The sequence below is a fragment of the Ciona intestinalis genome, unplaced genomic scaffold (assembly GCF_000224145.3).
Source record: "Ciona intestinalis unplaced genomic scaffold, KH HT001070.1, whole genome shotgun sequence".
Classification (NCBI taxonomy): Eukaryota; Metazoa; Chordata; class Ascidiacea; order Phlebobranchia; family Cionidae; genus Ciona; species Ciona intestinalis.
Window position 1 is genome coordinate 1 of NW_004191391.1, and position 15371 is coordinate 15371.

At 34.3% G+C, this 15371-nt stretch overlaps 1 protein-coding gene across 1 annotated transcript in view; it reads left to right on the forward strand.

Annotated features, from left to right (window-relative positions):
- Positions 1-522: 522 nt before the first annotated feature.
- The window catches only part of LOC100180297 (fibronectin-like), a gene marked incomplete at its 5' end in the record, with an annotated part of 34834 nt that continues 19985 nt past the window's right edge, over positions 523-15371 (forward strand). Inside the window, 21 exon segments of the mRNA XM_002120240.4 lie at positions 523-657; positions 1247-1378; positions 1953-2087; positions 2672-2806; positions 3274-3417; positions 4127-4261; positions 4654-4785; positions 5039-5179; positions 5658-5807; positions 6591-6728; positions 7399-7548; positions 8276-8410; positions 8754-9143; positions 9691-9825; positions 10599-10706; positions 11148-11313; positions 11602-11688; positions 12713-12855; positions 13368-13501; positions 13992-14132; positions 14670-14855. Coding sequence (XP_002120276.4) covers positions 523-657; positions 1247-1378; positions 1953-2087; positions 2672-2806; positions 3274-3417; positions 4127-4261; positions 4654-4785; positions 5039-5179; positions 5658-5807; positions 6591-6728; positions 7399-7548; positions 8276-8410; positions 8754-9143; positions 9691-9825; positions 10599-10706; positions 11148-11313; positions 11602-11688; positions 12713-12855; positions 13368-13501; positions 13992-14132; positions 14670-14855 — 3152 coding nt within the window.

A 15371-nucleotide genomic window follows, 5' to 3' on the forward strand; every position in this document is an offset into this window, starting at 1 on the left:
GTATGGGTCAAGCTTGTTGCTGCTACCATTGTTGGTGTATGTGTCCTTGGGCAGACACTTAACGGCAATTCTCCAACCCAGTGGTAACTAATAGGTTGTCCAAATTATCAGGCATACAAAAATAAATAATAATCATACATAAAGAAAGATAAATATTAACTTGTAAGCTGGCACAAGGTGTATGCTTTATCCTTGTGTGGTCAAAAAACGACAGTCGTTATAACACAGGTGTTCTGTTTCATACACCTCGTGCTAGCTTAAGAGTTACCATGTATGTAACTTTGTGAATGATAGTTCTTTTCGGATTTATTATTTATATGTATGTCTGACAACTTAGATTTTAGTGACCATAGGTTGAATCAATTGCCGTTAAGTGTCTTATCCAAGGACACATATGCCAATAATGGTAGCAGCGACGAGCCTTGAACCAGTTTCCCCTGGGCCAAATGCATGCTAAACCGATTGTGCCACAATGCATTTAAATATCTTATATATATTTTTATTGCTTTCGCAGAATGACCAAATCCACCAACAGCAGTCAATCTTATTGACTTGTCACCGCGTCGAATTTCTTTTAATGTTGATGGTCCTCCCGAAAATGTTCAACTCTATCGAATATATTACAAACCTGAGGGTACCAGTGATGCTGGTATGCAGGTATTTACTGTTTAATATTGTACAGGTCGTGTCTTTACGCACACTTTTGTTTCTATTAGAAGTTTAACTTGATAATAATTAAACATAAATGGCTTTGTCTGCTAGGTGTAGCGACCACGCTTATTTTTTTTGTGATTAAATGTAGATATGTGTTTGACTGTAAGCGTGTTTTATCAACTGTTGTTTAGTCGCTATATCCTGTTTTTTTTCAAAATATTTCTAAATCTTTGTTACACTTCATAATATATATTTATCTGACGCTGTGGCAAAGTGGTTAGTGTGCTTGTCTGCAACCCAGAGGTAATGGGTTGAAAGCTTGACTCTGCTACCATTGTGGTCGTATGTGTCCTTGGGCAAGACACTTAACGGCAATTGCCTTAATCCAGTGCTTACTAATAAGTTGTCCAAATTATCAGCCACACATAAAAAAGGAAGAAAATACAAAAAATAATCAACCACAAACAAAATCAACCACGTAACATGGTAACTTGTAAGCTGGCACGAGGTGTATGATACAGAACACCGTGTAACGACTGTCCTTTCCGGCCTCGCTTGCATAAAGCAAATTTCACTCCCTTATTTTACACAGGTCATTGAAGGAAGAGATAACCCATTCACCATAACTGGATTAACTCCCAACACCCCATATATATTGAGATTAGTTGCTGTAAATGATGATGGAACATCTGAGCCTTTGAACACAGCAATAATAACACCCAAGGTACTTTTAACTTGAATTTTATGTTTTTTGCAATAAATTTTTTTTTTAAGTTTTATAATTTAATTTAAAAAAAGTTGGGGTTTCAGTTTTTTTATTTTAATTTTTTACAAAATTTGTTTTTACAACTATTCACTTGTTTTACGAGAGTTAAATGGTTGAATTTATTTTTGGGAGTTTTTTTTCTATAATGATCCAACCTTTGGGTCAATTATCTTTAAAGCGAACTCCCCATTGTAGAGTCGTGTCCTTACGCACACTTTTGTTTCTATTAAAAGACTGACTTGAAAATAATTAAACATAAATGGCTCGTTTGTCTGCTAGGTGTAGCGACCACGCTTATTTTCTTCCAATTAAATCTAAATTAGTTTTTACTTGTAAGCGTGTTTTAACAACTGTTGTTTTGTCGCTATAACCTGTCTTTTCATTTAAAAATTTATAAATCTTTGCCACCGTAATCGAAGAGACAAATAAAGTTATTATTATCTGGTATATATCTACTAATTCTAAACTAATAAATCGATAAAACTGTTGCAGCAATTTTTTAGTCATTTTGATTTGTATTTTTATATAATAGGAACCTCCGGCAAAACCAGTTTTGTTGCAAACAACAGAAGAAGCAAGACTTGCCACATTAAGAATAAGTGAAGGTGATGATGTAGATTATTATGTCGTCACTTACAAAGCTGTTAGAAGTGGAAGTGAAATAATGGTTGGTAGTTTGCTTTAAATTTAGTAGGTCGGGGGAAGATCGGACACCTTTAGCACCTAATACCCAAATATTCTGATCGAGTTTTAAACAATTAACAACGGTCTATAGGAGTCGTGAGGATATGGTTTTATAATTATTTACATTTTCTTTGTTTACTACTAAATGGGATGAGAAAATAGAATGAAAAGGCGTCCCATTTCCCCCCAACCTGCTATATGATGTAAATATGTTTAAATTGTAAGCATAGAGAACTTAAATAGAAGTTTAACTTGAAAATAAATAAGCACAAATGGCTCGTTTGTCTGCTATGTGTAGTGACTAGCTTTTTCAAGTAAATTTAAATATGTTTTTAACTGTAAGCGTTTTTTAACAACTGTTGTTTTGTCACTATATTCTGTCTTTTCGTTTAATATATTTCTAAGTCTTCGCTACCGTAATTGAAGAGACAACAAAGTTATTATTATTATTATTATAATTTAATTACAATTTTTGGCGTTTTTTTTTACATGTAATTTAAAGTGTAATTTTTATTACAAAACTGGTGGTCTGTTTCATATAATAGTTTAATTTTCTTTTTAACACAGACACTGGAAAGTGTTGCACCGAATAATATAATTGAAGTTCCACTTGAACCTGACACTCAATATCAAGTTAACATTGTCGCTGTCAATGAAGCAGGTCAATCACCAAAGTTACAAACATTCGTCGAAACACCTGCTGTAAGTATGAATGTTATATTTGTAGATAGATTGAATGAATGAATGTAACTTGCTTTATCCTTGCCTGGTGGGAAGGACAGTCGTTATAACACGGTTGTTCTGTTTCATACACCTCGTGCCAGCTTAAGAGTTGTTAATTTGTAGGTGATTTTTTTTTCAATTTCTTTATTTTTAAATGTGTGGCTAATAATTTGAACAAGCCAGCGTACGAGTTACCGTGTATGTTACTTTGTGGGTGATTATTATCTTTTTTAGTTTGCGATTCAATATTATATTAATATTTATTCTTGTCTTTACACATTTAAATATCTATATTCATATACAAATTTTAAATTTTTCGTTTTTATGCTATTTTTTGAATTTTCAAATAGTGATTTTTTTGTTAGTGTCATTTTTTTAAAATTTTTTTCGAATTTTTTAAAATCAGAATTTTGGTAAGTATGTTGATATAATGTATTTTTTCTTAGGAACAAATTCCACCGGCGCGCCCTACTCGTTTTGATGAGATTACTCCAACATGGAACTCTGCTAATCTTACTTGGTCAGGCTCATTATTTGCAGTTCAATATTATGTTTTCGAATATCAATCGGATGAAGACATTTTCCCTTTGGTTTGTACTTGTTAATATATTTTTTTTTTCATTTCCGGAAAATATCTCGCTGACTGACTTTTTGAAGTTTCTTTTTTCCTATTTAGGCTGTATTTAACAAATGACAATTACACTTGAAAAATCAATAAAAAAAAAAAAAAATCAACGAAATAAAAAAAAATCAATTAAGGACACTCTCAAAAACATTATTAAAATTTGTCATATTTGGCTGTAAAATAACACTCAATAAAAGCGAAAAAAAGGCTAATACACTTGTGTTAATGTTTATTAACTAGTAGAAAAAACTACCAGTTGTTGTATTTTTTTTTGTAACAGCCACTAATTTTTAAACTTTTCAATTTTAAACTTCTTATCAATATTCTGTTTAATGAATGTCAATGTAGTGTTGCTAATAATTCCCATTTTTTATATATAGCAGGGTAGGAAAAGATGGGACAACTTCAGCACATAATATACAAATATCCTGATCGAGTTTTAAACAATTAACAACTGTCTATGGGAGCTGTAGGGATACGGTTTTATAATTCTTTGAATGTTATTTGTTTACTACCAATTGGTACGAGAAAATAGAATGAAACGGTGTCCTATCTTCCCCATCCTACTATATTTAGTTTAAAAATACCCTATAATCAGAGACAGATACAACACTGGATACTGTCTGAAATTTAAAAATAAAATAAAATAAATAAATGTAACAAATAATTTTCAGAAATTAAACACAACGGGACCACGCCAGTCAATATTCGTTGATGGTTTATCTCCAGATACAAAATATCGAGTCTCTGTGAAAGCAGTTGGAGAGGGTGGTCATTCACCTTTTCTAGTCGATTATTTTTACACCCTGGTAAGTTGATAATCAAGAAATATTTTGCAGTCAATGAAATTACAAAAAAACTTAACTGTGTTTTTTAAAAAATTTAATTTTAAAAGCAATTTAAAAAAAATATTTTGCAGTTAATAAAAATACTAAACGTTGTTTTTGAAACATTTTAAAATTAAAGGCACAATGTGGTGATCATTCCTATTTTCTAGTTGATTAATTTTACACTCTGATATGTAAAACAAGAAAAACTTTGAAAAAAGACAGGATATAGCGACAAAACAACAATTGTTAAAACACACTTACAGATATAAACATATTTACATTTAATTAGAAAAAAATAATAATGGTCGCTACACCTAGGAGACAAACGAGCCATTTATGTTTAAATTTTTTATAAGTTAATTTTTATATAGACGTCTCCTCAAAGAACAAACTTAACTGTGTTGGATAAACTGCCGGGTGAAGTAACATTTCAAATTGACAACTTATCTGACGATGACGTGGAATATTTCATTGTTCAATATCAGAAGGAAGACTCCGATGAAGTAAGATTGCCAAAAAATGTTTACGCTTGTCTGTATTTTAAACTTCTTTTGTGTGCTATACATATTGTTTTAGGTAATAAAACAGATTTTTTTCTGAAAAAAAACAAAAAAAATTTCTTGCAAAAAAAATAGTTTTTTTGTGTGTGCGTATTTTTGGGTTAATGGAACATATTTTTTTTTTAATTTTAATTTTTTTTGAAAAAAAACAACAAAACTATTTTTTTTGTGTGCTAAGAATTCATATTTTTTTCAGGTAATAGAACGCACGTTTACAGAAGAAGAAATTCATTTGGACAACTTAACACCAGGATCCACATACAGAGTAACTCTCATTGCTGTGATCGATGGTACACGTAAAGAATTAACACAAACTGAAATTACCACCCCATTCGAGGTATAATAATAATAATAATAATAACTTTTTTGTCACTTCGATCACGGTAGCGAAGGTTTAGAAATATTTTAAACGAAAAGACAGGATATAGCGACAAAACAACAGTTGTTAAAACACGCTTACAGTTAAAAACTTAGTTTCATTTATTTTAAAGAAAACAAGTGCGGTTGCTACATCTAGAAGGAAAATTATAAATCAAAACATAACAAATTTAGATTTATCTCCTAGAAAACGATAGCGAAGATTAGGTTAGTTTAAGAACAAAGAGAAGGGAATCAACAGCAAAACAACAGTTGTTAAAAGTTAAAACACGCTACGAATAAAAAGCGAGGAAAAAAGTCTAAATTTAAAAAAGTTGTTGTTGCACCCAAGACCCTAAAATATATCTTTTGTTTGTACTGAAAAAAATATTTTGAACTAAAAACAAATGTTTAAAGCCCAAAGGAAAAGCATAAATTTTTACACTAATTTATTTTAGCCCGAACCAAATCTTCCTTCAACTGTTGACAATCTTCGCGTCACTTCACTTTCGCCAACCCGTGTGAAAATAACAGCCGAGGGACCGCGAGATAATATTGCGCAATACAATGTGCGATATGCACCTGCTGATGGAACGGAACCTGAAACTGTAAGTTCCATATTTCTTTGGGTTACTTAACTTTTAAAGGCTTGTCGCTGCTACTGTTGTAACGTGTCCTTGGGCAAGACACAACAATTACTTGAAACCACTGATCACTAATAGGTTGTCCAAATTATCAGTCACTTGCAAAGAAAAATTCCATATGTGTCCTTGGATAAGACACTTAACGGCAATTGATTCAACCCAGTGGTCACTAAAAATCTAAGTTGCCAGACATACATATAAATAATAAATCCAAAAAGAACTATCATCCACAAAGTAACATACTTGGTAACTCGTAAGCTGGTACGAGGTGTATGAAACAGAACACCGTGTTTAACAACTGTCGTTTTTCAGCGCGAGGATAAAGTAAGTTACATTCATCATTTCATGGGGCTTCCTTTTCCCAAGCACGTTACTTTTGGATTCATAATGTTGAATGAATGTAATTTACTTTATGTAACTTTTATTTATTTCTGTCGTTACGATATAATACAGGTTATATAGTGACACAACAGTCATTTTTCTTTGAGGTTGCAAAACTTGTATTTATCAAAATTTTTCAATTATTGAAACGAGGGGCATTATGCTGAATGAATGAATAAATGTAACTTACTTAGCTGACACAAGGTGTATGAAAGAGAACACTCATGTTATAACGACTGTCGTTTCCCGGCCATGAAGATAAAGTAAGTTACATTCATTCATTTATTTGACCTTGTCAGTCCCAAAAGTGAGTGCTCACAAAAGTGAAGCCCTTTTTCCGACTCATAATAAGATCATATTCACCAGAGCTTTTACACACGTGGGTCTTCTCCTGTGATAACATTGTCACGCCTTAACCCAGCCACCAGGTATCGAGTTACTGTTAGTTCAGTATACGATGGACTTCAGTCATCTCCTGTTACAGTGGAATTTACAACTAAAAAGGCAAGAATATTATAAATATATATTTAGTAGTTTGGGGTAGGATGAGACACATTTTCATTTCATTTTCTTGTTCCATTTGGTAGTAAACAAAGAACATTGGAAAAATTTTAAAGCCTTATCCTCACGAGTTCCATAGACTGTTGTTAATTGTTTAAAACACGATCAGGGTATTTGAATATTATGTTCTAAAGGTGTCCCATCTTACCCCACAGTACTATATTATACCTTAACAATAAATAGGCATAATATAGTATCTGTACATTATTTAACTTTAGTTTAATTATACACGCGTGTATGCTCCAGCAATTTAAGGCTGACATTAAACAGACTAAGTCTAGTACCCCTTATAAGTAGACCAATTCATCTGTGAAAAATCAACATTTCAACTAATATAATATATTAACTTTATTTGTCTCTTTGATTACGGTATCGAAAATTTAGAAATATTTTAAATCAAAAGACAGGATATAGCGACAAAACAACAGTTGTTAAAACACGCTTACAGTTAAAAACATATTTATATTTAATTGAAAGAAAACAAGCGTGGTCGCTACACCTAGCAGACAAATGAGCCATTTATGTTTAATTATTATCAAGTTAAACTTATAATAGAAACAAAAGTGTGCGTAAAGATATTTAAAGTCTCTGACCAGATAAACCTAATTTCCAGGTCCAAGAAATCACTCCGACCAATTTACGAGTCTCAAATGTTGAAGATGACGAAGTAACTTTAGAATGGAATCCTCCCGTTGACGTTTCCCTTGTTCGAAGATATATTGTACAGTATAAAGATGGTTCTATACCGAAAAACCCATACAGAGTATGTTTTTATTAATATTTATTATGTTTATACACACAAATAATCATTTTTACATTTTAAATGAATGAATGTGTCTTATCCTCACATGGCGGGAAAATTACAGTCGTTATAACATATGTGTTCTATTACATACGCCTCGTGCCAGCTTATAAGGTACCACGCATGTAACTTACTTATCCTCGCATGGGCAACCACTGTCCTTATAAACATGGTGTTCTGTTTCATACACCTCGTGACAGCTTTCGATTTACCATGTATGTTATTTTGTAAGTGATTATTTTTTTTCATGTTTTATGTGTGGCTGATAATTTGGACAGCTCATTAGTGATCACTGGGTTTGAGGCAGACGAGCTAACCACTTTGCCGTCGAGCGATTCAAATACTAATATTTGTTGATATTGTCCCCAACATTTTAAGTTAACTAGGAAATAGTAGTTAGATATTATGAGGTAATAGTTAGAAGTTGGTTAGCACGTCTGTCTCTAACCCAGAGGTAATGGGTTTAAGGCAAAGTTTTTCCAAAAAATAATCACCCACGAAGTTATATACTTGGTAACTCGTAAGCTGGCACGTGGTGTATGAAACAGAACATCTGTGTTATAACGGCTGTCGTTTTCGGGCATTCCGAAAAACTGTTGACTAAAATTGTTGTGTATTCAATTTAATACCATTATAATTTAATGTATTATTTTATGTTTACAATTTAATGTCTTATTTTAATATACAGACACGTTACATACCGGTTTCCACACCATATATTACATTGGAAAACTTGACACCAGACACTCAATATTTTATTAAACTAAGATCCATTGGAAACAATAGAAGACCTTCAAGAGTTGCGAAACTAACTTTCCGAACGGTAATACAACATCATTTTTTCTATCTGTTCTATGTGGGTGAGGTCCCGCAGCGTGGCACGCCATGTGTCCTACAATTTAAGCAAGGATTGGCCCATTACTCCAACACCCAGGTGCTACGGTAGTAATTTTTCATTCTATGTGGTGAGGGCCCGCAGTGTGGCACAGCGTGGTTCTAGGATTTAGGCCAGGATTGGCCTATTACCCCAACTCCCAGGGTGCTACTGCATGGACCTCACCAGCTTAAGGAGCATGTCGCTTCTTCTTAAGTAGGCGACAACGGCTAAAATACCACAGCATAGTAGACATATCAATGGTTATTTTCTAATATAAAATTTTAAATAGCTTTCTCCTACAACAACAACAACAACAACAACATCAACAATGGCGACAACAATGGCATCAACACGAAGAACAACAACCTCTGAGCCAACACCTCCTGTCGAGCCAATTCGTTTGCCCATAGAGCCAAATCCTAGGCCCATAGAGCCTACCCCCATGCCTATAGAGCCTACCCCTATGCCTATAGAGCATACCACCATGCCTATGTTAAGGACGACGCCAGTTTCTGCAACCCAGTTGACCGAGTCTTTGCTTGTACCTACTCCTATAAGATTACAAGTATTGCGCAGAGGGTTTACAGATGCTGAAATTGCATGGACCTCGCCAGGATCCAACATTGATGGTTTTCTTGTTGAATACGACACCACGTTCACGAGACACGGAGAACCTCAAGTAATAAAAATACATTATTAAACTAAATTGTATTTTTGAGTAAGAGATTGGCGATGCTATTTAGGTGGAATATTTAATTTCCATTATGATATAGTAGGGTGGGGGAAAATGAAAAACCTTTTCATTCTATTTTTTGTCCCATTATATAAAACCGTATCCCCACAACTTTCATAAACCGCTCGTTGTTAAAAACAGGATCAGGTTATTTAAATATTTTGTGTTTAAGGTTCTTTTCTACAGTACTCTACCTCAATTAAAAAGAACATGAAAGTAGATTCTTTTTTTGAGTAGGAGACGGACGATGCTATTTGGGCAAAAATTTTTTTTATGAATACTTAAATATTTTAAAACGAAAAGGCAGAATGTAACGACAAAACAACAGTTGTTAAAACACACTTACAGTTAAAATATACATTTAATTAAAAGAAAATAAGCGTGGTCGCTACACCTAGCAGACAAACAAGCCATTTATGTTTAATTATTATCAAGCTAAACTTTTAATAGAAATAAAAGTGCGCAAAGAAATTCGAAGTATTTTTCTATGCAGACCCAACAACTGAGAGAAAATGTACGTAGAACTACATTGGAGGATCTTATACCTGGCACAGAATACCAAGTCAAGTTGTTTAGTAAAAGAGGTTCTTTGCAATCCAGGCCTTCCCTTGTAACATTCATGACAAAGGTGAATGGAAACTGTTGTTTGCACCTGTATTGTGAAAGTAATGAAGCTTTTTTGGTCAGTTCAATTTGCATGCAGTGTTAAAGTATGGCGCTGTAGCACATTTGGTTAGGGCCTGCCTCTTACACAGAGGTAATGGGTTCGAGGCTCTGTGCTGCTACCATCGTGGGTGTATGTGTTCTTGGGCAAGACAGTTAATGGCAATTGTTCTATCTAGTGGTCACTAAAGGGTTGTCTAAAGTATTAGACACACCCAACAAAAAATTTTCACTTACAAAATAACATACTTGGTAACTCCTAAGCTGGCACGAGGTGTATGAAACAGAACACCTGTTTTATAACAACTGTCGTTTCATCAGCCACACATAAAAAAAGAAGTTTCTTGTAAAACAATCGCTTACAAAGTAACATACATGGTAACTTCTAAGCTGGCACGAGATGTATGAAACAGAACACCTGTGTTTAACGACTGTCGTTTTCCGGCCATGCAAGGATAAAGCAAGTTCCATTCATTCATGAGTATATTATTTTTACTTCATGAAGATGACCTAAATGTTTCTTTTTAGGTAGTTTTGTATAATAACAATAAAGACAGGGTACAAAAACGAAACAACAGTTGTTAAAACACAGGTGTTCTGTTTCATACACCTCGTGCCAGCTTACGACTTGCCATACTTTGTAAGTAATCGTTTTACAGGAAATTTCTTTTCTTTTTTATGTGTCGCTGATGAAAGTTAAAAACATTTTATTATTTTAACAATAACTTTGCTTTACAGCTGGATGCGCCAAGTAATGTCCATGTCAGTCCTCAAAGCGATCGACTTATTATCTCATGGGTCAACCCAGATGGCCCAAGAGTGGGAACCCATTTTAAATACAGAAAGGTAAGCTGTACGTATTGCAGTTGACTGTGCTTCGTATATTAATGTAATTGATATAGTAGGGTGGGGGAAGATGGGGCAACTTTTGACTCTATTATCTTGTCCCATTTAGTACTAAACAAATAACATTTAAAGAATAAGAAACTATACCCTTACGACTCTCATAGACTGTTTTTAATTGTTTAAAATAAGATCAGAATATTATGTGCAAAATGTGTCCCATCTTCCCCCACCCTACTATATAACAATTTGTAACAGTTATGTATAACATTGTAAATGATATAACACTGTACATGGTAACTCGTAAGCTGGCACGAGGTGTATGAAATAGAACACACGTGTTATAACGACTTTCGTTTTCCGGCCACGCGAGAATAAAGTAAGTTACGTTTAACCGCTACAGTATAACCAACAGATAAAATCATTTATATTTATTTTTTTCAGCCAAACGGCCCCTGGCGTCAAGTGCGATTGGCACCGGATGTAACATCATATGCGATACCCATAAGAAGCATCCATGACACTTATGAAGTATCCATCACAGCTTTTGGCAGAACTATTGAGTCTTTGCCTAGGACGTTAACTGTTCATCCAAGATTAACTGAACCTGGTAACGAAATATAATAAATGAATTAATGAAACTTTATCCTCGTTTGGCTTGAAAACGACAGTCGTTATAACACGGGTGTTTTGTTTCATACACCCCGTGCCAACTTACGGGTTACCAAATATGTTACTTCGTGGGTGATTTTTTGAGGAGTGTGTATTTTATATGCATATGTCTGATAATTTTGACAACCCATTAGTGACCACTGGGTTGGAGCAATTGCTGTTAAGTGTCTGACAATTTTTAGTTTATGTGTGGCTGATAATTTGAACTCTAACTTTTTAAATTCAGATGACAGAACTTCCAAATCTCCCGTTGATATTACACAAGTTGAAGACACAAGTGCAACGTTAAGGTTCCATATGCCAAGTGAAAACGGTAAATTTTAAAATCATTTACATTTTTAATAAAATCTGTTGCTTGAATGACATGTATAGTAGGGTGGGGGGAGATGGGACACTTTTTCATTCTATTTTCCCGTTCCATTAGTAAACAAAGAACATTCAAAGAAATATCAAACCGAAACCTCACAAGTACCATAGACGGTTAATAATTGTTTAAAACACAATCAGGATATTTGGATATTAGGTGCTAAAGGTATCCCATCTTCCCCAATATGTAGTATTCTGTAAATTATTTTTTACAAAAAGTTATTTGGAATGGAATATTTACAATACGGTTCTCAACTATTTAAGGCAAGACATTGTTGTGTTCTTGGGTTTGTATTGAGACGCCAAGTTGTAGAATGAAACGCTGGAATAGCGAATGAAAACTAAGGCGAGCACACACGTATATATAGGGCAATTAATTGCGACATGCGACTACAATAATTACATAGCTACACACAAATAACTACATAGCTACACTATTAATAATGAATCACGCTGACTGCGGCACATTGCGCAGGGCAAATCACGTGACTAAGGCATGCAGGTGCGAACCACGCTGATTGCGCAGATCACGTGGCTACGGCATGCAAGTGCGCCTTTGTCGGGGGTGTGCCCGGAGGCGTGTCCACAACAGACATAAAAGTATGTCATAATACATTTTGATTTTAATATCTAATTGGAAGAACATGAATAAATGCAACTTACTTTATCCTCTCGTTGCCGGAAAACGACAGTCGTTATAACATGTGTGTTCCATTTCATACACCCCGTGTCAGCTTATGAGTTACCACGTATTTTATTTTGTGGGTGATTATTTTTTTTTTTTTTTTTTTATTTTTTTGATGTGTGGCTGATAATTTGTACAACCCATCACTCCATCAGTGACCACTGGTTTGAGGCAATTGCTGTTAGTGTCTTGCCCAAGGACACATACACCCACAACAGTAGCACCAACAAGCCTTGAACCCATTACCCCTGGTTAACTTAAAAAACATAAATGTTTATTTTCACAGGATTCACAGTTACATTGGAAGATGAAGACTCGCAACCAAGGACAATTAATTTGCCGCAATACGTGACTTATTATCAACTAGAACACCTGAAACCTTCTACCCAGTACACGATGTCCCTTGCAAATGGGGACTCCACAGTTGATGTAAACTTTTAATAATTTTACTATATTTTAGTACTGATACAGGGCTTAAAATTTACCTGTCAGTAACTTGCTTTATCCTCGCGTGGCCGGAAAACGATAGTCGTTAAACACAGGTGTTCTGTTTCATACACCCCATGCCAGCTTACGAGTTACCAAGTATGTTACTTCGTGGGTGATTTTTTGGGGTATTTTTTTTATTTTTTTTATGTATGGCTGATAATTTGGACAACCCATTAGTGACCACTGAGTTGGAGCAATTGTTGTTGAAAACGACAGTTGTGGGTGTTCTGTTTCATACACCTAATGCCAGCTTACAAGTTACCAGGTATGCAACTTAATTTGGACAACACATTGGTGACCATTGGGTTAGAGCAATTCGTTAACTGTCTTATTCAAGGACGCATACGTCCACAATGATAGCAGCGACAAGCCTTGAACCTGTCTTTTCTGTTTAAAATATTTTTAAATCTTTGCTACCGCAATCGCAGAGACAAATGAAGTTATTATTATAGATTGATTCTTTGCAATTTCTCACCAAACCAAGCCCCGCGACTGACTTTACCGCTCAAGAAATTTCTCCAAATGGTTTCACTCTAACATGGTCGCCCCCACAAGGTTCAATAAATGGTTACCGACTAAAATATCGGTAAGCATAAATATACGAAATTTAGTGTTAATGCAATTATATTAAGATCTTTTTTTTGTTTCTAATAGAAGTTTAACTTTAAGTAAATAATTTTTTTTTGGATAATATGTAAACAAATAACTGTTCAGATATTCTGTAAGTAATTTATGTTATATTCAGTAAATAAATACCTTCCGTTAACTTATTTTAATAAAAATATTTCATAAAACATATTAGAAGTTTAACTTTATAATATTTAAACATAAACGGTTCGTTTGTCTGCTAGGTGTAGCGACCACGCTTATTTTCTTTTAACTAAATGTAAATATGTTTTTAACTGTAAGCGTGTTTTAACAACTGTTGTTTTGTAGCTATATCCTGTCTTTTGATTTAAAATATTTCTAAATCTTCGCTACCGTAATCGAAGAGACAAATAAAGTTAATATATTATTATTATTATTGACAAGGCTGTTTAAATTGTTAGTTTTAAATCCTGGTTTGTATTTTAAAGACCCGTTTCCGGAAATGTTGACGGCGAATGGAACGAAGTGAGAATCCGTCCCTCTGATACAGAATACACGACAACTAACCTTATCCCATCAACCTTATACGATGTAACAATAACTCCAACTTATGCTAATCCAAATGCACAGTAAGTTTTAATAAAAACGTATACCTTGATTTATATAGTAGGGTGGGGAAAGATGGAACACCTTTTTGTTCGATCTTCTCGTTCCATTTGGTGGTAAACAAAGAACATTTAAAGAATTATAAAACCATATCCCCACAATTCTCATGGACCGTTGTTAATTGTTTAAAACTTGGTCAGGATATTTGGATATTATGTGCTAAAGGTGTCCCATCTTTCCCCGCTCTACTATATATCTTGCTACTTATAAAAAGTGAGTTTCATGAAAACTTATATCTTTCTACATATAGTAGGGTGGGGGAAGATGGGACACATTTAGCACATAATATCCCAATATTCTGATCGTGTGTTAAACAATTAACAACGGTCTATGGGAGTCGTGAAGATATAGTTTTATAATTCTTTAAATAATCTCCAATTACTACCAAATGGGACAAGAAAATAGAATGAAAAAGTGTCCAATCTTCCCCACCCTACTATATAAAAAGTAAATTTTAAGGAAAACATATAACCTGCTTCATATAATGCCTTGTGTTGCAGTCGTTATTCGGAACTGGGAATCCCGTCAAGTATTCAAGTGACGACCATCCCATTAGAAGTATCAACCACACCAAGGACGTCACCAGCACCCCGTCCACCAAGCAACGTCGAATTTTCTCATGTCACTCCCGTGTCCGTCCATGCAAGTTGGACTCCATCACCAGATCGTGATCTTGATTTGTACAGGTATTTGATATTCTTCATTTGTGTAATTGAATGTAACTTACTTTATCCTTGCGTTGCTGAAAAACGACAGTCGTTACAACTTAGGTGTTCTGTTCCCATTAAGATAAAGTAGGTTACCTTCAGTTCAGTTTAATTCTTTAACCTTCATGTACTGTCTTATCTACTCTATTCCTTACTTCAATTATAATGATTGCTCTACCATGGACAAGATATTTAATCTGCAGATTTTCTAATCTAGAATCTATTCATTGTTTTATTTGATTTGGTTCCCCCCTCTAAACAATTTTGTTTATGTTTTTAATCATATACTCATGGTGCAGCGCCGTGGCGAAGTTGTTAGCGTGCCTGCCTCAAACCCAAAGGTAATGGGTTGAAGGCTCGTCGCTGCTACCATTGTGGGCGTATGTGTCATTGGGCAAGATATTTAACAGTAATTGCTCCAACCCAGTGGTCACTAGTGGGTTGTCCAAATTATCAGCCACACATTAAAAAAGTAAAAAAATTCCCTCCTCCCCC